The following is a 24,822-nucleotide window of genomic DNA, read 5'->3' on the forward strand; positions in this document are numbered from 1 at the left end:
GAATTCTACTCAGGAAAGGCATGTTTGGTCCCCAGATTCCCCTGAACATTTGGAATCACTGGTGTAAAGAACTCACAAGCATGCCAGATTGGGCAGCAACCACTTTGGATTCAGTAAAACCCATTTAGACACCCAGAGAAGATAGTTTTAGGTATTTGTACATCCCCGATAAGGTCCAAATCCAGAATTTCTGTGGCTATGTTTAAGTGTATCTATGGAACACTTTGTTCCTGATCCAAATGGAGATTATTGGGCCTCGGTGGAGGCTTAAAAGTACATCGACAGGCCCACTTTGCAGGTACACAACCTACTACCAAAGGAGTCTAGGAAAAAAAAAATGCCTTTATCAACCTTCAAACAGTAACTTGGGAACACCATACAATCCTGGACTTGCCAATTTTAATATTACCACTGGCAAAATTCTTATAAACAACCATGACATGACATTACTTCAAGTCTTCACTGGCCTTAAATGCAAATACGTTTTGGAATTAAAAAGGTGTGGATCCAGAATTGTTGTGTATGCTGGAGTTTATATACTGCATAAGCAATTTGCTACTGATCCAAATAAAGAGTGGCTGTGCCTTGGTGGAGGCCAAACAGCACAACCCACAACCAACTTCTTTACATAGACATCAAATATTACCAGTCTTTACACTGCAGGAAGCTGCAAACAGTAACTTGGAATCGTGATTGGAGAAGGGTGCAGAGGTTCAATTTTAATGACTATATTAAAATGCACAGATAAAAGAGTTTGGTTCTGATCACGTTCTAGGCAGTTGTAGCTTTGTGGAGCCCTACAACTACAATGGCCGACTTATGAAGGTACACCACTTAATGCAAGAGCTGTATACCAAATTCTCCCTGTAAGAATCTTTACATTGCAGGAAACTGCTGACTGTAACTTGTGAGGAGGATCCACCAGGAAATTGCAGTGGTAAAGTTCTTATGAACAAATTTGATCACTTCAAGTTTCAACCGACTCAGAATGGCGTGCCACCCTTACTCGGAGTTGCCGTAAACGACTACTGATGCAGTCAGTGATGGTGCAAAACAACGATGATTAAAAACCAAGACAAGGAACCACAGAAGCAAATGGCGAACAGATCATCAAGCAGTTATCATACGTCTAATTAGCTGACAATAACGAAGTGAGGTGATCGGGGTGGTACGCCATCACATACACACTGCATGCTGGGGAAGTGTCCGCTATCATTGCGAGGCCTCATCACTCACCCAAAAGTACATCATCATGGCGAGCGGGATGGCAGATGCAGACGAGCAAGGGCCAAGCGGAAAGACCGGTGGTGCGGCCGGCGCGGCGCCTTGTTTTCAACTGGCGCTGATCCACTGAGGCAGCCCTCCCTCTCCCCGGCTCAGGGGGGGCTTGACTCAAGCTGTCCCCCTCTCCACCCCACCTCCTGCAAACTAACACTTCACCCCCCACCACCACCTAACTCTTCGACTGTTTCTCTCACTGCTTCTTCTTCACTTTTTAAGACCCCCTCCTCCCTGGCAGCTTCTTCTGAGGAGAAGGCATTGGAACCCCTTTTTTCTTTTGACGCTCCCCCCACCCGCCGCTACTATTCCCTCCTGGGCCGTCTCTTATTGAGGCTCAACCGGAGCACCCGCTTGACAGCTGCCTGCGAGCATCTCCGCCGCCTGCCGCCAAGAGCGCCTGACGAGCTAGAGAGACGGCGCTGAGAAATTTAACGTCCTGGGAAGGATTGAGAACGGTTGGGTTAGGAGATGGGTGGGGGGACTCTTTGAGGGGTAAGGTATATGTTGATGTTGGAGGATTAAGTTGAAGGAAAGAAGACGGCAGGGTCCCACGCGGTTGCCACAATCAGAGCCCAACAATGTGTTTGGGTATGCCATGATTCCAACACCGTACGCTTTGCCATCTTTTCCATTTACTCAGGAACAAGGGAGGGGGGTGCTTCTTCTTCTTGGCTGGAACAATACGCCTGCCTCAGCGATTCTCCAAACGTATCATCAATACACCACTGCGAAGGGGGTGGGGGCGGCAGAGCATTAACCCCGCGGCGAGCTCCAGCGGTTTCTGCGGCGTCCTCCCCACCTTCCCCCCTTCTCTCGTTCCTCCCACTTCCTCCAATCAGAGGCCTCCTGTAGGATGACCTCATTTTATCCCGGGAGGACGCCCCGACAACATTGGCCACCTTCGTTGAGAATGTGATGCCAGCTCAACGCTAATTTCTGCGTCAGAAGCAAAATCCCATGAAAAAGGGGGCAGGCCACTTGGGGGGTTGGTGGTTTGAAGTGTCATCGGGATCGTTCATACCCCTGAGTAGGCAACAAATGGTTGGCGGGCCACATACAGAGAGTTCCACTCTTCAAGAGTCCAAGATTATTTGTTGCATTTATTTAGTTCCGCCTGCCCTTGATGTGGTAAATTAAAATTTATGTATATTTGTTTTTTCTTCTTGTATCAAATAAAAAAAGGCTAATATACTGAATAAATAGGTTAAAAATTTGATTGTAGTGTATATTCCAATTTTTTAAAATGTTAAACTCTAAACATGATTTGATTAGTGTTCCATTCTTGTTACCAAAATATTTAACAAATTTACTTTAGATAATGAAACTAAAATATTTGTAAAACAAATAATGTTGTGTTGTTAATGAATTTTTTTTTCCAAAATATTTGGTTGAATAATTGACTGGAACTTGTAGATATATTGCGCATTGTACAACATTTCTTAATTATTTGCTCTAAATAAAATTGAATAACTTTTAGGTCAAATTAAACCCACCCATTCACTCATTTTCCACACTGCTTATCCTCACAAGGGTCACAGGAGTGCTGGAGCCTATTCCAGCTGACATCGGGCGAAATGTAATCTACACCCTGAACTGGTCACGAGTCAGTCAGAGGGCACATAGACACCATCACTAAGTGGGAATTGATCCCATGCTGCCTACACCAAAGTCAAGTTACATTGTTTCTCCCGTATTTTACAGATTATACGTCGCTCCGGAGTACAAGTCGCACCAGCCATAAAATGCTTAAAAAAGAAAAGTCGCATTTTTGGGGGAAATTTATTTGATAAAATCCAACACCAAAAACAGTTTAAATGATGAACAATTTAAAAGGAAAATAGAATAGAGGCAACAATATGCTGAACGGTACACTTACGTTACATGACACCACTGAGAACGTGGCTGGTATGGTGACATAACATAGTAAGAGTTATTCCAATAACTATAGCATAAATAACTTACGAAGAAGTTTACCAAAACCATCCGTGTCACTGCAAATACCCAGTAACTAAAATCCAATAAAATCTTCATCCTCTGTGTCACTTGTCATCAAATCTGCTAACTCCGGAGATTGAAGATACGTTGCTTACATCAGACTCATCATCAGTTGCAATTACAACTGGCCTATTCCAGCCTATCTGAATCCCGACAGGACGGTTTTGGCTGTTACGGAAGCCCATACTTTGTCGAGCCATCCAATCACTTCCTGGAAAGTTGCATGGCAGAGTCACCTGGAAGCTGTGCTCTTCATCCATCATCCACTGCCCCCACAGCAAGTGTTGGGAACCTATGGCTCCCGAGCAATACCTGGCACTTTTGGTGGTTGCATATGGCTCACGGAGCCCTCATACCAACATACTGTACATGTGATTTCTATCGTGCGGGCAACACAAATGATGCAGAGACGGTTTGTCCTAGTGTGGTTGCTGTAGTTCGGGGGAGGCAGAGAACGTAAGTGACGCAGAGACAGTTTGTCCTACTGGGGTTGTCATAATCCACAGGCTTCGGGTCGAACGCCAATAATGTCATAATTATGGAAATTCTTTTGACAAAGGTCGCTCAAAGAAAAAAATATGAGTACCACCAAAGTTTTCAAGAAAAATGGACAGCCTTTGTGAAGAGGGAGGGTTCTCCTGTGTCTACATTCACTGATGGGGAGTATGCCAAAACATTTGTCATCGATGTTTCCAATAAACATTTTGCCAACTTCGCATAAAAACAAGATAAACGAATAAAAGACATGCCTTTGTCGGTTAAAACTGTTCACCATCGCACTATCATGATAGCAAATCAAATTGAATTACGTTCACGATAAACAGACGGAAGTCTCAACACCTGCATGAAGCTTAATCTAACGACGTAAGAACCACCACAACTGGCATTCATGATTAGAAGTACTTTTGTCATCATTTGGTTAGCAACGTCATAATGTTATTTAAAATAATCACCAGAGTATGACTTTCTCTTCAATGGCATTTTTGTTCAGTCCTTCCCAGTTGTTATAAGTTACAGCAATGTTGAAATGCTGAATTTTCAGAAGTAAGAGGTACAGATGCATGGGCCTAGAGCCCCCTCTTACGGTTGTCAGTGTGAAAATAACCGATAAGCGACTCAGAAAATGGATGGGTGTATGTAATAATATGTTAATAATTCCACATATAAGTCGCTCTGGAGAATAAGTCGCACCCCCGGCCAAACTATCAAAAAAACTGTGACTTATAGTCCGAAAAATATGTTAAATATTTTTTGGGGGGAATAATGTTATTTTGTTGTTGAAATTATAATATGGTAATATTATAACAATTTAATGTAATATTTCCTCAAATACAAAAAATCATTTTAATGAGTAATTATTTAATTACATTATAATAAATTATAAAAATTTAAAAAGCATATTATAAGAGACAGTACATATTTATTCAATATTATTTTTAATTTTTTTAAATCAAATTATTCTGAATCATAAAATACAATCGGCAAACTAGGAAGGTTTAAGTGAAATGCAAATTTTCTTAGAAACTGATTTTCTTAAAAAATGAGACAAGTTATTGTAAAAAATATTTTAGTAAAATAAACAATTCCATAAATGTATTTATTTAATAAAACCTACTTTTAAAATACTTGTATTAAATAATTGGTTCTTCAAATTATGGTAAATAATGCAATACAAAATATTGCAAAATCAACAAATTTATGCATGCATTGGACATTTTTAAAATGTATTTCAATAAATAAGTAATTTATTGCAAATAACAAATGGAAAACTATTAGTAAAGTAAAGTAAAACATTTTACATGTACAGTATGTTTCATATTTTTATTTATTGCAATCAAATGAGTTAGTTGATGACAATTTTACTATCTTTTATGATTACAATTAAAATGAATAGCAATTATTTATGTACTGCATATTTTTATTAATTTATCTACCACACTTACAAATATTTGTTTTCAAAATCAAATATGGCCTTGAAGAACTAAAGTCTGGGCCATTGAACTCCAAAATGATGTCTGGAGAAAAAATAAATATCACAGTAATCTACTACGTTTGCAAAGATGATCATGTTTGGTTGGTTCCTGTCATTGTGAAAATCAATGTTAGCATTTGGATCTGAGGACTGATGGGCCTGTGCAGCACCACAACAATTCCACAAAGGGAAGCGCAACCGGGATGACATAACTCTCCTCAGCGCATCACAATGCCGCTTTAACATTTCATCCACAAAACGCACACAAACACACACATTCTGGTGCGAGTCCAGCCTGGATTTACATGAGCAATCAGCGAGTGGGAAGCGGCAGCGGGCGGCGTCGCGCCACCATCAATCTCTGATGGGAAAGAAAAATGAAATGCACTTTCTCGGGCACGCCAGATTAAGGTTGGCGCTTTTATCAAACACTGAAGTCTATTTCAAGTCGTGCTCATAAATAAGTGAGGCCGTGAAAGGGCGTGTGTTGAAAGGGGGGTTGGAAAACACGACAAGGTCTCGACACCGAGGACACTCCACACCGCGCAGGGATTAGGAAAAAATATCAATGTGAATATTGTACAGTCTCTGGGAATCGCCCTCAAATAAAGGAAATCTAATTCCATGTTGGAGTCAGTACATTCCCGGACTGTTTGGACTCAATAGGACAGTCTCGACTTTCTCTTGAGAGCAGCACATCCATTATGAAGAAAAAGCTTTCAAGCAGGAAGTGAGCTCTTCCTGCCTAAAATGTCCAACTGTCCCACAGGGGGGGCCCACACCGGATCATATTTTTCCTCGACATTTCACCACAATCTTCCGTCTACGTGGAAAACCACCTGCCAGTCGAGAATAAACTTTTACTAAAAGAGCCCTTGGAATCACACTGTAGTCGTAGTCCAGAAAAAAATAAAAAAGTTTTGAGTATGGTTTATATGTTCACATACACAGATGGGAAAGATTAATAAATCATAGGCTGCAGAACATTTTCGTAAAAATCCTAAACATGCACATCTACCAAAGGGATTTAAGAGCCATGACTGCTGGGAAGCCAGATACAAATCCTATTCCATAATTCCTGACAATATTCCATGTTTGTCTACAATGTCCGGTCATTTTGCTGTAGACGTGGCAAACTCACGTAATAGTCCTTGTATGCCAAGAGAACCAACTTCTCTTTTTCAAACATTTAAACTGCTCCTGGAGTTGAGGAGCCTAGTAACACACAAGTCCTTAATACCTAACGGTATAAACATATCCTGGGAGTATGAACACATTTAAATTCCATCTCTGATATCTGACACCAATCTTGACTTGTGATGGAATATTTCTGAACCTTTTTCCAACTGTAGTTGGAGTCGTCGACCAGGAAATGTTGCATTTTCACAGTTAGACATTCAGGAATGGCTTAAACAGGTTTGCAGGTAGGAATTAAGACTAATTTCTGTTGAGGAATCATCTGAAATCCTAATTCCTAATTATAACACTAGATTTGACCAAGAGGTGAACTCTTCCTGCCAGAAATGAATCTTCTGTCATCCCATACAGGATCTTTTTATTCTTTTTTTTTCACCTAAAATTTCATCTGGCTTCTCCTAATGAGCACTCTTATCATTCTAGCTACCTGCAGTAACAGCTGACTGTAAACTGTAAAGTCTGTAAATTTTTTTGGGGGGCGAAGCGAACTCTGTGTATCATGTATGCTACTGGAAAAAAAAACAAACAACATATTGCTTTTTACGCACTACCCCTGCAAGACATGATTAAACATCATTTGTAAGCATATCACTAAGCTATACGCAGCAAATTGCCCATCTGCTGATTTTTGGGCGGAGCGGCGCATAAATGTAGTGTATAGCTACGCAGCTCAGTGCCTGCCTGTGTGTATCTCTCACACACAAACATGAACACATATGCAAATGTGCAGTTAATAATGCAGGGTTTACATCTGGGCGATCTGAGCACCCAGCACGTGCTGCGCAACCACCCTCGGGTACCGAAGCGACGAGGTTGTTCGGTAATTAGCGGGTGGCGGGTGTGACACCACCAAAGGGTGCACCTGGTGTGCTAACATGAGGACTCAGCTCCTTCACGTTGGGGTGGTACCCTTTTCAGGGGCTCTGGTTTGTCTTCAATTTTAGCTGAGCAACTTCACAGCATATCAGGGGTGATCGCAACCTCACTAGCTTTCATTCGTAAGGCCTGTGATTTAAATTGACTTCATTTCACCCAGCATGAGCACTGTTTTGGGCTACATTGTATGAAACTATGACCACGGGAGTGAAAAGTTGAAGAATTGGAAACCCTCATCATAGCTTGGAAGAAATATTTTGAAATAACATCAACATGTCATTGAAGCGTACCATTTTGAGTGGAACCTAAATTGTATCCAAAATACTCAGTTCCAACATCTTTTACAGTTCAAAGAATCTTCCAGCAAATGGCCATAGCCTAACCATTTCAGCCTGTGTCATCCATGTTTTTTCTTACTTATTACTTGTTTTTATGGGACGTGAAAGGGACCAAAAAGTTGTACCGTTCATAGCTCAAGCTTAATTTTCATCAAAAACATGCCACCATGTTCAAAGAGTCAAAACAAGCCTGATATCGGTACAATTCACAGGACGTCATTTCATCTCGCATGATTTGCATCTACCCTTTGTTTTTTATTGAGACATTTTCTGAAAGTACGATGTTTGCAAATATATTTTTTTAATCAAAAACAAACGCTCTGGCGACCCCTAACGAGACAGGCCAAAAGAAACTTACTTACCCACTTTTAATCAAAAAGAAGGTACAGTTTTTGACATTGAAAGGCTTAATTTTCACCAGCATCATTTGCCTGTTCATGCTTTTTGAGATGTTTTCTCAGATAAATAAAATAAAGGGTTTAAAGTTGTAAAATGTAAGTTCAACCTAAATTTCTGATAAAAAATACAGCACAATTTTTAAGTTAAACGCATCAAGAAGCGTGACATGAGTTTCATCAGATCTCACTAGACTTTTTTTCAGTCAGCACCATCAGGTTTCAATCATTGACTTTATGAGGCACTTTCTGAAAGTACAACATTGGGCCACGAAACCTTTAATCCAAAATATGCCACATTTTTTTTTTTTTTTAGGTTAAAATCATCAGCCAGAAAAATGTCAGCGCACCTTGCTGGACTTTATTTCAGCCAGCACCATTTGCATTTTACCCCTTGGCTTTTTCAGACATTTCCGGAAAGAATAACCACTGGCACTTCCATCAAAAAATGTCATCATTTTTTGAATGATGTCAGATCATCACAATCCAATTCATTTTACCCAGCATCTAAGAATTCCTCTTTGTGAGACATTTCCTCAAAGTACAAGACAAGATCTGGAAGAATATCTAGTGGTAGGTTGGCCAGCCATTGTGAACAAATGACTCTGATTCCTATCATTGTGCATGTAGCTACTTGTGTATCCTCATGTTTGGGTGTTGACAGGGTGAAGACGTTGGCACCCTCTGACATGAAGTGCTCATCAAACAAGACTTCACATTGGACATTTATGTGATCACGGGAATGACCTGTTTAACATAACCCAATTAGATGCGACCCCAGCGCACCAATCAGCCTAATTCCCGCCTCGTAAACGTTCAAATCGATCGTAAACATTGATGCAAACGAGAGAGAGTGAGGGGAGGGTGTCGCAATTAACAGCTCTGGAAGCCATCCTAATCCGGAACCTTCTCTGCCACAGAAGCGTTATTTCTTCCAATGCTCCGGTTCTTAATTAGAACCTTGTCATCTTTTTCAGTGCTAAGCAACATTTAAATGTCAGCAATTATTGAGTCCCAACCACCGTGACGGTGTAACATGAGTTTTCCAAAGCACAGAGTTTCCTTCTCCTAAACATCGCAATTAGATCTCTGGCCTGCACATGCCACCGCTTCCCAGGGGCTGTTAGAAAATAAGGAAGGCGACTCACCAGTCTCGTGAAGAGCGGCACTCCCAGATGCCACAGGTGGTCGTTGAGCAGTCCGCTGTACACCACGTTCCCGAAGACGCCGATACTTCCCGACTTGCACAACGCGTTACCTGGCCACACAAAATACAAACATTTGGTGTCACAGACTCGGCATGGCTACACAATAAGCTTTGATTTCAACAATGTTCAGGGTTGAGAGTTTGGGTTTAGATCATTTTAAGGGATTGGTTCATTATTGGGATACCACAAAATTAGCGTATTATCACAGTCTTGGCAGGGCTACATCAGGAGTTCTACCAATGATGTAGTATGGTCAAGAATTGTGATTTTGATTGTCGCACAAAATACATCATAATAATTACACAAAGACAGGATTGTCTCAAAGATTTGTGATGGCTAATCATGAGTTCAGATTCACAGGCTGTGTCAGATTCGGGACTTGGTATTGATTGTCATTTGTAGGTGTTTTTTTTTTTTTTTTTCCACATGAAATTGAATGGTGCCAGAGATTTAGTGCAGGTGCACCATGAAATTTGATTTAAATGATATGCCAGGGCAAAAAAAATTATGATTTTGATTGTGGTCTGTTTGTTGTAAGGGTTACACAAAAATATAATTGTGCCACAGAAATTATTTGGCTACATCAGGAGTTTTGGTTTCTTAGATGCGCCTGGGGTGACAGTCATGTGTTTGATTGTTGTTCATGGGATTGTTTTTTTCTGGAGATTACAAAAAAAGGATGGTGCCACGTGTCTTCACCATAAATTCAGATTTTACTGACGCAGAAGGTTCAATATATATATATAGATTTTTTTTTTTTTTTTTTTTGGGGGGGGGGGTTGAGTGTGGTTCATGAGGTTGGATTATTGTGGAAATTACCCAAAAATAAGATGGTGCCAAAGACCTGCTTTGGGTTCATCAGGACAGTTTGTTTCAATGTTTGACAGGATCAAGAGTTGTGGTTTGTATTGTCATATTTGGGTTGATATATTGTTGGGATTGTCCCAAAACAAAGGACATCATGGACTACACTTTGAGTTCTGATTTCTGTATCAGGCAGGGCCAAGAGTTGTGATTTTGATCGTTGTACAGTATATGGGTTGATTTGTTCGGATTATACAAAAACGGGACAGTGCCACAGACTTGCCATGGTTATACATTCAGTTTTAATTTCCACAATGCAGCATGGTTGTGGGTCATGCTTTTTGTAATTGTCGTTTTTGTGTCAGTTTGTTGTTAGGACAATACAAAGTAGGATGGCATCATAAACATGGTGTGGCTGCATCCTGAGTTCTAATTTCCCATTGTAGAAATGTATTTCTCACTTTCAAATGGGAGCAAGTGAAGTGGGATGATCATGTTTCTGTTTGCAGTTCCACACAATTGATGTGAATTCCCACAATCAGATTAGAGGACGTCAGCGCCTACAGTCAAACAACTGCTTTCAACACAACTGGGCAGGAGAGGGGAGTGGAGTGTGTGCAATTTCACAATACAGTCTCGGCTTTTCCGCTATCCTCTTTCACACAGGCAGCACTCTCCCTTGGTTACACAAGAACACACAACTCATGCACACATAAACAGACACAAACTCACAGACTGACACACGTAAACACTAGAACACACACACACACGTAAACACTAGAACACACACACACACACACACACACACACCTACACTCACACGCACGCACACACAGAGCAGCACGTATGTGATGTAGTAAGCAGTTCAGCAGTCGAGACAAGGTATCGTAATTTGTGCACAAAGGCGCACAGAGGGGGGAGGAGCTAACAAGCAGCACATGCATTATTTACCAAGAAAAAAAGAAGAAGAGGGAAAGCGAAAGCCACCATTAAAATGTCAGCACTGCTGCGGGCAGAAGAGCCGAGGAGGCCGGGGTGTAGTGCTGCCGTTATTAATGGGCTAGACGGGCGCGGCGGAACCACGCGGCTGCCGCGCTGCTCGAGTGCGTGTCAAAGCAGGAGCCGGCGCCCCCTACTGGAACAAAGAAGACCGCGAAGGAAGGAACGGTGCAGAGATGAAGCACAAAAACGTGCAAATGTAGTAACCTCCAGGGCCCGCATATACAGTACATCTTACGAGTACAATTTCAAGCCTGGGAAAAAGTTGCAAACAATGATGAATAATAAAAGACCTCAAATTCAGGTTTAATGAACAAGAGTTGGTGATTGAAATAAAAATTTTGAACCAGGGTTAGGATTTGAAATTGGAGTTTAAACCCTGGGATTAGGTTTTAAGACATGGTTTTGTGTTTCAAATGATGGTTTCAAATAAGGGTTAGGATTCAAATTAAGATTTAGAGGCAGATTTAGGGTTTTAAAATGGGTGGCTTGGCACAGATGGTTAATGTACGCCCTGAAACCAGAGGGCCAACAGTTTGCTCATGTTGTTGGTGTGTCCCTGGGCAAGACACCTGCAGTGTCTACAGTGCCTATGAATTAATGAATGTGATTGGATGTTTGCTGGTGGTTGGAGGGACCGTAGGCTCAAAATGGCAGCTACACTTCATAAATTTACCCAGGGCAACACAATGAGTTTACCACCACGACAGCATGACTTTGAAGTGAATTAATAGTGTGTGGGACTGTAAAGTGTTTTTGAGCGGTTTGAACACTGCTATATAAGTAGTATACATTATTATTATTGCTATTATTATAATTATTATTATGAGTAGTAGTTGTTGTAGTAGTAACACTAGTAGTAATATTAGTAATATTATTATAATTATAATATAATATAATATAATATAATATAATATAATTATTATTAAGGTATGGTTTCTAGACAGGGTTAATGTTTAAAATTAGGTTTTCAAATTAGGGGTTCAATCCAGGGTTAGGCTTTCAAACTCAGGTTATTATCTCAAAATCAAGGTTAAAGCCTTAAAAAAATGGAAAAAAAAAAAAAAAAACGAGTGAATGATGTTCCATGCCTCTATTGCTGAGGCCACTGACCGAAGCTGTTGGCTGTAAGGTGCCTGTCAAGGCGGCAACCCCTGAACACGTTCCTGGTCACCAACAGTGAGGGATGCCGTCAAGCTAAAGTAGGATTTATCGGGGATTTCCGGCCTGTGGGACTCCTGAGGCAGCTGATAGGTACCAGCTGGTCATGCAGAATGCAGCGTTGGTGGTCACTGAGGCAAAACCCGCACATGGGAGAAGTTCATTGAGGCCATAGAGAACGACTTCAAGACAGCTTCAAGGAAATTTTCTTCAACCGTCCGCCGTCTCAGCAGGGTTCAAGAGGCTGTTGGCTTCATCAAGATCTTTAGCGTTCACTGGAGCAGTTCACAGCCAAAGTATGTAGCAGCTGGGATGAGAATCAGCACCTCCAAATCTGAGACCTTGGTCCCCAGTCGGAAAAGGGTTGCATGCCCTCTCCAGGTCAGGGATGAGATCTTGCCCCAAGTGGAGGAATTAAAGTATCTGGAGGCCTTGTTCACGAATGAGGGAAGAATGGAGCAGGAGATCGACAGGGAGATCGGTGCATCATCTGCAGTATCAGTCCGTTATGTTAAAGAGGGAATTGAACCCTCCGTAGAAATTCCGTCATCCGCGTCGCTGACCAATCAGAGCCCAGAGATCTGCATAAACCATGCCCCTTTTTTGCACCCGCCGTTCCCTCAGACAACGTTGCATGGTCCAGTATAGCTTTTGTTAGCGTTTTATCGTGTATTTGGGTTGTTTAACAATGGTTAAGAGGTGTAGTCACGGACTTTGTAATAGTGATGACAGGTATCCTGAAAGGCTAGCTGGTGGAGTTCAATTTGTACCCTTTCCAAAACCGAAGACCCAGTACGAAAAATGTCTTCGATGGATCAAACTTTGTGGAAGACCGCATGATCAACTGAATCCATCAACTGGAACAGATATGTTTGCACGAAGGTAAGCCCTATATTTGATTTTCAATACATGTCTCATATAAATGAATTAGCAGTTCTTCGCTTGCATAACATAGCTACGTGTGAATGATTGACACACTTGATCTGTGTTGAGCGATATTTTGCGATGATCTGACTGCACAAACGTGTCTCTGTTCGGCGCTCCTGAGCTAAGCTAAACTGGACTTTGTTTGCACGAAGGTATGCCCTATATTTGATTTTCAATACATGTCTCATATAAATGAATTAGCAGTTCTTCGCTTGCATAACATAGCTACGTGTGAATGATTGACACACTTGATCTGTGTTGAGCGATATTTTGCGATGATCTGACTGCACAAACGTGTCTCTGTTCGGCGCTCCTGAGCTAAGCTAAGATGAGAAATCTGATCTGGATACCTCCCGGACGCTCTCCTGGTGAGATGTTCTCGGCACATCCCACCGGAGAGAGACCTCAAGGACAACCCAGCACATCCTGGAAAGACTTTGTCTTTCAGCTGCCCTGGGAATGCTTCAGGATCCCTCCGTAAAAGATGGATTACGTGGCTAGGGAAAGGGAACTCTGGGCATCCCTCCTATGGCTACTGGCTATAGATAGGCTTTCAAATTATGGTTTTAAGATTGGGTTAAACATCCAGGGTAGGATTAGTGTTTCAAATTTCCATTTCAAGACAGAATTGAGGCATCACAATAATTTTTCAATATTATCTAATTAATTGGTACTTCAAGCAAAGTTTGGAATTTCAAACAAGAGTTTCAATCTTATTTTAGGGTTCAAAGTAGGGTTTTAAAACCAGATTACAGTTATGTTTAGTTTTGCAAATTAGGGTTTCCGCCTTAGGTTAGGGTTTCCACCAAATGTTGGGTTTTGAAATTTGGGTGTCAAAATAAGTTTAGGGTTTCAAATTGGTGCATTTAACAAAGCTTAGTGTTTTAAATTATGGTTTCAATCCACTAGCAAAAGTACGGTTCTAGCAAGGCTGAGAATTTCAACATAGTGTTTCAAACCTTAGTGATGAGCTTCAACCATGTTTTACATTTCAAAGTAGACTCTCAAGTCATGGTTACAGTTTTGAAGTTGGATTTCAACCTAAGTTAACATTTATGAACTTTTTTCTGCTGTCAGTTGTTCTCTTGTCTGCACACTTGACATCACCCAGCAGTTCAGCGCATTCATTATTCATTGTGTGATTAAAGTGTGCCTAAGTGCATATGTGTGTGTGTGTGTGTGTGTGGTGTGTGTGTGTGTGTGTGTGTGTGTGTGGTGTGTGTGTGTGTGGTTGTTGTAGAGTTGTAGACTGCAGTGGAACACGACCTGCTATACATAATCTAAACCCTTTGCTCTTTTTCTTTTTGTGTTCTCTTGGTCTGACCATTTTTTATTTGATAGGTAGGTTTCAATCAAGATGTCTACCCATCAAATTTTAGATTGCATTTAGCACATATATGAGCGCTCATCAAACGAATTCCATAACGGATAGGTCGTGGCCCGGGCTAACTATGCCCGCCCCCTCACTGTTAATCCGCAATGGATAGGTAGGAATTCAGATAATGTAGGTCGAAGACAAAAAAAGAGGGGGAAAGCATCTGAAACGGCAGAAGAAAAAGAGGCATGCACAGACCCTACAACTGTGTGTAGGGACTTTGAATGTTGGGACTATGACAGGAAACACTCAGGAGTTAGTTGACATGATGATTAGGAGAAAGGTTGATACATTGTGCATCAAAGAGAGCAAGTGGAAACGGAGTAAGGCTAGAATCTTAGGAGCAGGGTTTAAATTATTTTACCATGGAGTAGATGGGAAGAGAAATGGAGTAGGGGTTATTATAAAGGGAGAGCTGGCTAAGAATGTCATGGAGGTGAAAAGAGTGTCAGATCGAGTGATGAGGCTGAAATTTGAAATTGAGGGTATTGTAATTAATGTGATTAGTGGCTATGACCCACAGGTAGGATGTGACCAAGAGTTGAAAGAGAAATTCTGGAAGGAACTAGAGGAAGTAGTCCTGAGCATCCCAGAGAGAGAGAGTTGTGATTGGTGCAGATTTCAATGGAGATGTTGGCGAAGGAAACTGGGGCGATGAGGAAGTGATGGGTAAGTACGGCATTCAGCAAAGAAATTTTGAGGGTCAGATGATGGTGGACTACGCAAAAAGGATGGAAATGACTGTGGTGAACACTTATTTCCAGAAGAGAAAGGAACATATAGTGACTTACAAGAGCGGAGGTAGAAGCACGCAGGTGGATTATATTTTGTGCAGACGATGTTATCTGAAGGAGGCTACTGATTGTAAGGTAGTGGTGGGGGAGAGTGTAGCTCGATGGCATAGAATGGTGGTGTGTAGGGTGACTCTGCTAGTGGGTAACAAGATTAAGACGACAAAGGCAGAGCAGAGAATCAGGTGGTAGTATTTGAGAAAGGTAGATTGTTGTGTGGCCTTTCAGAAAAAGGTGTGACAGGCTCTAGATGGACAGGAAGAGCTCCCGGAAGACCGGAATACTACTGCCAAGGTTCTCAGAGAGGCAAGTAGGAGAGTACTTAGGGTGTCTTCTGGTGGGAAATGGGAGAAGGAAACTTTGTGATGGAACCCCAAAATAAAGGTAGTCATTTAAGGTAAGAGATTAGCAAAGAGGAAGTGGGACATGGAGAGGACAGAGGAGAGGCGTAAAGAATACATTGAGATGCATCATAGGACAAAGGTAGAGGTGGCAAAGGCTAAAAAAGAGTCATTTGATGACATGTACACCAGGTTGGATACAAAAGAAGGAGAAAAGGATCTCAACAGGTTGTCCAGACAGAGGGGTGGAGATGGGAAGGATGTGCAGCAAGTAAAGTTGATTAAGGATAACGATGGAAATGCATTGGCTAATGCCAGTCGTGCGCTAAGTAGATGGAAAGAGTACTTTGAAAAGTTGATGAATGAAGAAAATGAGAGAGTTGGAAGAGTAGAAGAGGGAAATATGATGGACCAAGAAGTGGCAATGATTAGTAAGATGGAAGTTAGAAAGGCGCTGAACAGGATGAAAAATGGAAAGACAATTGGTGCTGATGACATACCAGAGGATGTATGTAAGCAATTTGGAGAGGTGGCTGTGGAGTTTTTGACCAACTTATTCAATAGAATACTAGCGGGAGAGAAGATTCCAGAAGAATGGAGGAAAAGTGTACTAGTTCCCATTTTTAAGAACAAAGGAGATGTTCAGAACTATGGAAACTACAGACGAATAAAGATAATGAGCCACACAATGAAGTTATGTGAAAGGGAAGTGGAGGCTAGACTCAAGTCAGAAAAAAGTATATGCGAGCAACATATGGTTTCATGCCTAGAAAGAGTACCACAGATGCATTATTTGCCTTGAGGATGCTCGTGGGAAAGTACTGAGAAGATCAGAAGGAGCTACATTGTCTCTTTGTAGACCTAGAGAAAGCCTATGACAAGAGAGGAACTGTGGTACTGCGTGCGCAAGTCTGGTGTGGTGAGAAATATGTTAGAATAGTACAGGATATGTACAAGGGCAGCAGAACAGCAATGAGATGTGCCATAGGTGTGTCAGAAGAATTCAAGGTGAAGGTGGGAGTGCATCAAGGATCCGGGCTGAGCCCCTTGCTTTTTGCGGTAATAATGGATAGGCTAAAAATGAGGTTAGATTGGAATCCCCTTGGACCATAATGTTCACAGATGATATTGTGATCTGCAGTGAAAGCAGGGAGCAGCCAGAGGAACAATTAGAAAGATGGAGGGACTCACTGGAAAGGAGAGGAATGAAGATGAGAAGTAAAACAGAATATATGTGCATGAATGTGAGGGGCGGAGGCAGAAGCGTGAAGCGCCAGGGAGAAGAGATAGTGAGGGTGGACGACTTCAAATATTTAGGGTCAACAATCCAGAGCAATGGCGAGTGTGGTAAGGAAGTGAAGAAACCGGTCCAAGCGGGGTGGAACAGTTGGCGGAAGGTGTCTGGTGTTCTATGTGACACAATATTCTCTGTTAAGATGAATGGCAAAGTTTATAAATCAGTGGTGAGGCCGGCCATGATGTACGGATTAGAGACGGTGGCACTGAAGAAACAACAGGAAGCAGAACTGGAGGTAGCAAAAATGAAGATGCTGAGATTCACACTTGGAGTGAACAGGTTGGATAGGATTAGAAATGAGCTCATTAGAGGGACAGCCAAAGCTGGATGTTTTGGAGACAAGATTCGAGAGAGCAGACTTCGATGGTTTGGACATGTTCAGAGGCGAGAGAGTGAGTATATTGGTAGAAGGGTGGTGAGGATGGAGCTACCAGGCAAAAGAGCGAGAGGAAGACCAAAGAAAAGGTTGATAGATGTTGTGAGAGAGGACATGAGGACAGTGGGTGTTCGAGAGGAAGATGCACGAGATAGGCTTAGACGGAAAAAGATGACACACTGTGGCGACCCCTAACGGGACAAGCCAAAACGAAAAGAAAAATATTTAGCACAAGAAAAATGCTTACATGAGTACCTTTTGTCAAGTAAAAGCTTGGCCTGTCAAAAACACCATGCTATGAAAAAGAATTGGTATTATATTTCCTGAATTCAGATTAACAGTTTTGTTTATTTTATTCTATTTATTTTTTTGCAGTTTTACTACTTTAATTTTAAACCTAATCAAAAAATGTCAGAATCAGACAACCGTAAGTAAACATCAAATGTACCTTTTAAATTGTAATTTTATTCATTAAGGAGAAAAATAATAGCTACAGGTAAAAGCTACCTGGCCTGTGTGGAAAAAGTAATGACCCGTGTTAAAATTGTGAATTAACAGTGAGTCGTCATATATTTTGGAAAGCTCTGTTCATTTTCACTGATCACACACAAGCTTAATTACCACTACACTACAATTTACAAAAAAAAAAAAAAAAAACCCTAAGAGGACAGCAATGACTCAAAATGGAACCCAGTACAACATCTCAAGAAGTATAGGCCTCCCTTGCCCTACTTTAGGTCAGTGTTCATTTCAAGATTGGATAATAACATTTCAAAATAGCTTTTTCTGACTGGGTTAGGATTTCCAAAAGTGTTTACTGACTGTTTCAAATAAGAGCTGCTGTTCAAATTTAACGAGACAATGATTCACTTTTCAACATGAGTTAGGTTTTCAAATTAGGATTTCAGGACAGGGTTATGGTCTCATAGTAACGTTTTGAGTGTTGTTTGTTGGTGTTTATGGCCAAAAATGTTTAATGAATTCAACAGTGATTCCATCCGGACCAGGGGCCCAATCTAATTGCATATTTTTCAATCCGTCCATTATCTACCGCTTTTCCGGGTCGGGTCGTGGGGGAAGTAGCTTCAGCAGGGATTCTCAGTCTTCCCTTTCCCCAGCCACTTCTTCCAGCTCTTCCGCAGGGATGCCGAGCCATTCCCAAGCCAGCCGAGGGTCGTTCTTGGGGTGTCTTTCCGACATGCCCGGAACACCTCACCAGGAAGGCATTCAGGAGGCATCCAAATCAGATGCCCCAGGAGGGGCAGAGGAGTAGCGGCTCAACACTAAGGCCCTCCCGGATGACAGAGCTTCTCACCATGTCTTATATAATTCTGTGATGGTTAAAGGAGCATCACAGCTTTCTCTTGTACTTTTAATCAGAATCTGAAACAGCTTTAATGGCCAAGTGTGAAAAAACGCACAAGGAATATTTCAGTCGGTGGTGCCCTGGTATGACATTCAGAACAAAGAACAACAAAGTAACAACAACAAAAGAACAAGAGACATTTCTGTTTAAAGGAACTTAATGAAACTTTCTATTACTTTTTGATCTGGGTTGTATGAAGTTGTGTATAAACTGCTATAAAAATTGTAATTTCTAGCAGTGACTCTGTACAGTTTCCGTTGAATAACTGTAATAAATTACTTTTCTTTATTGATCTGAAGTTGATTCGCAACGAATTTTCCAAATTCATCTTCGTGCTCAAAGTTAGTGTACCTTAAATGTTGTTATCGAAAATCTAATTAGAGATAAAATGGTGCCTAATTGATGTTTTGCCTTTTGAAGTTGTTTTTCAGGTGAATCTGTTGGATGACTTGAATACTCTTCTGTGATGTATTTAATTTTTTCCTCAATTCCACTTTTGAGTTTGTTCTTGATTTTTCTTATAGGAAGAATTTGTTATCAAACATCTCAAAATAGATTTCCTGGTTTCCCACCACAGAGATGGGGATAAGGTTCGAGACTCGTTGAATTTCAGAAACTTATCCCATTCCTTGTACATGAAAGAATCAAAATCTGGGTCCTTATAGGGATGTGTTTTAAGTTTAGTGATATAATTCATAATCTTAATTCTGTTTGCCTGTGATTGAATGCTAATAACATTCTTTGGTGTTGGTTTTGTGACAGCTTTTCTGGAAATTTTTGTTATTGAATTTACAAATTTTATTTTGAGAAGGTGCTAAAGATGCTCCCTTAAAGTCCTGCGATGCCAGGGTACATTGGAGAATAACAAACGCTGAATATATTAAAAAAAAAAAAAAGTAACGAGGATAATACGATGTAACGTGGGGTGATGATGAAACGTGTTGCGCAAGGAACATTTTCACACACAAATACATAATACACATTCAACAGTTATTTCAAGAAAATATGTAGTCTTTGGTTGAAAGAGAACCTTGGGTAACAACCAACACAGTTTACACCCAATTCGGGTTACGTGGTCCGCTATGGGACCATAGAGGACAACAGGTTAGCACTTCTGCCTCACAGTTGTGAGGATCTGGGTTCAAAGCTGGCCTTGCCTGTGTGGAGTTTGCAGGCTCTCGCCATGTCTAGTTGAGTTTTCTCCTTGCACTCTGGTCTCCTTCCATATTACAAAAAGATTTGTGAGGAGAAGCGGCTAAGAAAATGGATGGCTATATACATAGATATCCCCATCCATTTTCTGAGACCCTTATCCTCATGAGGGTCGCAGGAGTGCTGGAGCCAATCCCAAGTGTCAATGGGCAGGAGTCAGTTTACACTCTGAACTGGTTGCCAGCCAATTGCAGGGCACATCGAGACAAATAGCTGTGCTCAAAATCACAACTAGGGACTATTTAGAGTGTCCAATTAATGTTGCATGTTTTTTGATGTGGGAGGAAACCAAACTGCCTGGAGAAAACCCACGCAGGCATGGGGAGAACATGCAAACTCCTCACAGGCGGGGCTGGTATCGAACCCTGGACCTCAGAACTGTGAGGTCAACGCTTTACAGCTGCTCCACCATGGCCCGCCCTATGTGTGCATGTGTGTGTGTTTATATCTTATATATATATATATATATAATATAGATAGATAGAGAGAGAGAGAGAGAGAGAGAGAGAGAGAGAGAGAGAGAGAGAGAGAGAGAGAAAATACATAGAAAATACATAATCTTATACACATGCATATACAAAATATACATATTACCGTACTACTTGACTGTTCTTTCAGCTTCTGTTTAAATTTTTTCTGTTGTATAAATAGCATCAATTTTATATATCGCTTTCATAGATTCGTTATTGATAGATGTAGAGTTGATGTTGCGGCAGTGCTGCTGAGTATTCTTGCGTGTTTTCATTCGCTTTCAAAAAAACCAAGAAAGTTTGATTTTTTTGCAACGAAAGAACAAATGTTTGTATGTGAAGCTGTGTTACTTTGCTGTAATGAAATCTACTTTTCAGTGGATGCTTGCAGAACTTTTTCTTTTTTTTTTATACAGCCGGTGGCGAGAACTTTTATCATAATTTATGATTCTTGCTTAGCTTGCACAATACGACAGAAATTGTAAAGTCCTATTAAAATGTCCATTAGGATACACAGTATATAAACCACAGTCGACAGTTTAAATGAAAGCTCAGGTCATAAAGAAACAAAGCTGATCATTTCAGATGACGCGATGGGCTCTGGTTGGCTCCTACTGTACACGATCAGATAACATCACAGCACAAAAAAGCTATTGTCAACAAGTAAAGGGCAACGTGAGCCAAAAATTGCCACTTCAAAAATGAATGCCAAACCATCTCTGTTTTTGGACATGGGTTCTGGAGAGTTTTTGTCCGCCTACTCATGAATGCATACCATAATACATATTGCTGAATCAAAGTGGCTTCAGGGGTTGATTTTTTTTTTTTGAATCCAAATGAACCAATTGTCACGTAAACGGGCACTTTAAACAAAAATCGCAGACTTTCTATTCAGGCTTTACTTCCCGACACATTTTTGTGGGTTTTTGCAAGGCAGACATGTCTACAAAATCTTAAGTCAAACAGTGAAGCTGGTTTCAGGGGTTGAATTTTCAAAAACTGCAGGATGTGTCTTTGTCAGTGTGTTCTTGAATGTTACACTACAGCACATTGTCTTCTCTTTTCAGTGGGTTTCGGTGATGTCGCTGCTGAGCCTGCAGGACGATTATAAGCAATTTCTTTGTGGCAAGAGTCAGCGCCGCAGCGTACACAACGGAGCGTTTCACACTCTCGGCGGTCTTCGTTTTCTAATAACGCTGTGGTGCTTTAATGGATCGCTCGTCGGATTTAACGTGAACACAAAGTGTATTTCTCTGCATTAACAATATGAAAGGATAAAAAAAGAGGGTGGGGAGATAATGACACTTGTGCTGCAAGGTGGATTTTTTTTTTTTACTTTTGTACTTTTTCCCCAAGTGTTTTCGTGGCTTTTTTAATAATAAAAGCTCATAAAAGAAATACAAGGAGGAGTGGTGGCTTCGAGGTAAGGCGTCAAACTGCAGACATGACCAAGGTGAGCTCATCATGGTGATAATGTCGCCACCAGGGAGTCGAGCTAAATAAAACATTCCATCTTATTGTCATTATCTCTTCGTTATCATTATCGACGCTACATACAGCCTCGGTGTTATTATGCTAATTGAGTGATGGTCTTGGATGCGTCCAATAACAACAATTGCATGCAACTAGAAAAACGACACTCCACTTTTGTCTTCTCACACTCTTGCAAACTACATTACTTTTCATCCATCTACAGTATTTTCTTGACTGCCCATTCTCAGTGAGATAAAATGTCCTCGGCAATAAACTTGAAGTAACTTAAACTAATCAATAAAATGGATTAATCGTCCACTCCTTGTGGTTAACTTAACCCTTAAGAACTCAAGAATATTTTTCTTCTGTGGAAAATTATGAAATATGCATTAAATGACTGCTATGAGTTCACCGAACACAAAAATATCCAATTTTTGAATTTCAACACTTGATTCCCTCTTTTATTTGATCCGTTGTAGTTGAGGTGTATAATTTCAAAGAATCACAAGAACAAACACAGTCAATGCAAGCTGATTTATGTTTAGGAAAATAATCCATCCATCGATCCATCCATTTTCTTCACCGCTTATCCTCACGAGGGTCGCGGGGAGTGCTGGAGCCTATCCCAGCTGTCAACGGGCAGGAGGTGGGGTGCACCCTCAACTGGTTGCCAACCAATCGTAGGGTACATTGGGACAAACAGTTGCACTCACAATCACACCTAGGGGCAATTTAGAGTATCCATCTAATGTTGGATGTTTTTGGAATGTGGGAGGAAACTGGAGTGCCCGGAGGAAACCCACACAGGCACGGGGAGAACATGCAAACTCCACACAGGCGGGTCCGGGATTGAACCCGGGACCTCAGAAATGTGAGGCCAACGCTTTACCAGCTGAACCACCATCCCGCCCCCAGGAAAATAATCAGTCTACAATTTTGTTGTTGTTGTTGAAATTGTTGAAAAACAATTACCTTTGATTTCTGATTCTCAAACTAGTTTATAAATTTGATGTGTAAATATCATGAGGCGATTAAAAAATGTTGGAGATTCAGTCAGAATGTCCCTCTGCAGTAAACTGTAATCAGAATGTGGCCCGTGACAAAAATGAATTTGACACCGCTGATCTACATGGTCCCTCAAAGAACCAAACGGTTATTTTTTCCCCCCATACAACTAGAGGATAATTCTTGGCCCATCATTTTTTTAACTGGCTTAGACTTGTTAATTTGTCCAAAAACAACATAAAACATACTTCTCGGCATTCCGCTAGCTAACTTTAATAAATTATCCAAAAATACACAATTTTACCAATCGCTGATTTGCCGACAAGATGATTTTGTTTGGCTGAGTTTCCAGCTCAACAGACAAAATGTGGTCAGCCATCTTATCACTACTACTCTGGTTCCTGCCAGTTCAATATTTCTCCACTAGCTGTTTCTATGAGGGAATAGAAGTGGCATGGTGTTTTTTTGTTTTTTTTTTTAAACTGAAATTACAATTTAGTTACTTCATTTTGGTTAACATCATATTATGGGTAGCAGAATTTAACAGCAGCTAAATTTTATTTTTTGGGGTTTCTAGGGTTTTCTTCCCATTAGAGGTGCAACAATAAGTACATTTATCCATCAATCAATTTTCTTCACCGCTCATCCTCACGAGAGTCGCATGGAGTGCTGGAGACTATCCCAGCTGGTAACAGGCACGAGGCGGGGTACACCCTGAACTGGTTGCCAGCCAATTGCAGGGCACATTGAGACAAACAGCCACTCTCACAATCATACCTAGGGGCAATTTAGAGTGTCCAATTAATGTTGCATGTTTTTGGAATGTGGGGGGAAACCGGAGTGCCTGGAGGAAACCCACGCAAGCACAGGGAGAACATCCAAACTCCACCCAGGCGCGTCCGGGATTGAACCTGAGACCTCAGAACTGTGAGGCCACCGCTTTTACCAGCTGAGCCACCATGCCGCCAAGTACATTTATTGAAAAGTAATTATCAATTTAACAGACAACTATTTGAAAATAATAATTTAGTGATCTTGTTTAACTTAAAAGTGTCTATTTTTTGCCTCTCTGTAAAAATTCTCGTATTTCTATGTCCTCCATTAAAGCAAACTTCTTGTTTAATCTCCAATTAATAATGTTTTGGATGATGACAATTTGACTTCCTAACAGATTGTTTCCATTATTTCCAGTTGGCCAAATATTCAAGTGCGAACAAACAGGTTTATGCTATTCACTTTTGCTGTTTCTCTGGTACAAGCAGCAGCTTTCCAAAACATCTCCAGGATAGTCGTTTCGTGCCTGACGAGTGCGCTGCCCCGTTCCGTAACGGGCCAGAGGGCTGTCAAATGCCCTCCTGGAGGCCGCCACCCACTGCTAAGTGGAGGGTAAAAGCAGGTCAAGCAGAATTGTTCTCGTTAATGTGCACATGTGAGTGTGTGCAGAGTTTTACAAAGCAATAAAGATAGTTCAAATTATTATTATTATCATGTAATGCTTGGAATTGATATAACTAATACATATCATTCAATATATTATTAATTTACTTAAATGTTATGTAATTACACAGTCACACATGCACTTTCAGACATCTACTGACAAACAGTCAAACAACAAATAGCAAAGGAGAACATTCGAAAGGTGCTCCTGTAGACCACGACTCACACCCAGATGCTCACACACAAAATAACTACAGCTCCTGATGTCACTCACTAGGCCACGCCCCTTAAAGGCACACATATTACACAGAAATGCTGCACAGACATATGAAACCTAATTATAAAACATAAAACCAGTATTATCATAGCATTCATTTTTTTTTTGTTTCTGTAACTTCCTGCAAAACACAGGTAATAGGAAATGAGCCTTGCTGCAGCTCAGCGAGTAATCTGTACTCTATTCCTAAGGGTTTCTAAATGCCTCTAAATATCACAAGATACCAGCAAAGCAATGCCTTTTCCAAAA

General features: G+C 40.9%; 1 protein-coding gene across 5 annotated transcripts in view; it reads right to left on the bottom strand.

The window, feature by feature from the left end:
* Nucleotides 1-24,822, bottom strand: part of LOC133514209 (RNA binding protein fox-1 homolog 3-like) — a 485,672-nt gene that overhangs the window by 172,237 nt on the left and 288,613 nt on the right. For all 5 annotated transcript variants that reach the window (XM_061845706.1, XM_061845705.1, XM_061845703.1 and 2 more), the window contains exon 5: nt 9,203-9,312. In XM_061845706.1, coding sequence (XP_061701690.1) covers nt 9,203-9,312 — 110 coding nt within the window. The remainder of the gene's footprint in view (nt 1-9,202; nt 9,313-24,822) is intronic.

This window comes from Syngnathoides biaculeatus, chromosome 16 (assembly GCF_019802595.1).
Source record: "Syngnathoides biaculeatus isolate LvHL_M chromosome 16, ASM1980259v1, whole genome shotgun sequence".
NCBI classification, from domain to species: Eukaryota; Metazoa; Chordata; class Actinopteri; order Syngnathiformes; family Syngnathidae; genus Syngnathoides; species Syngnathoides biaculeatus.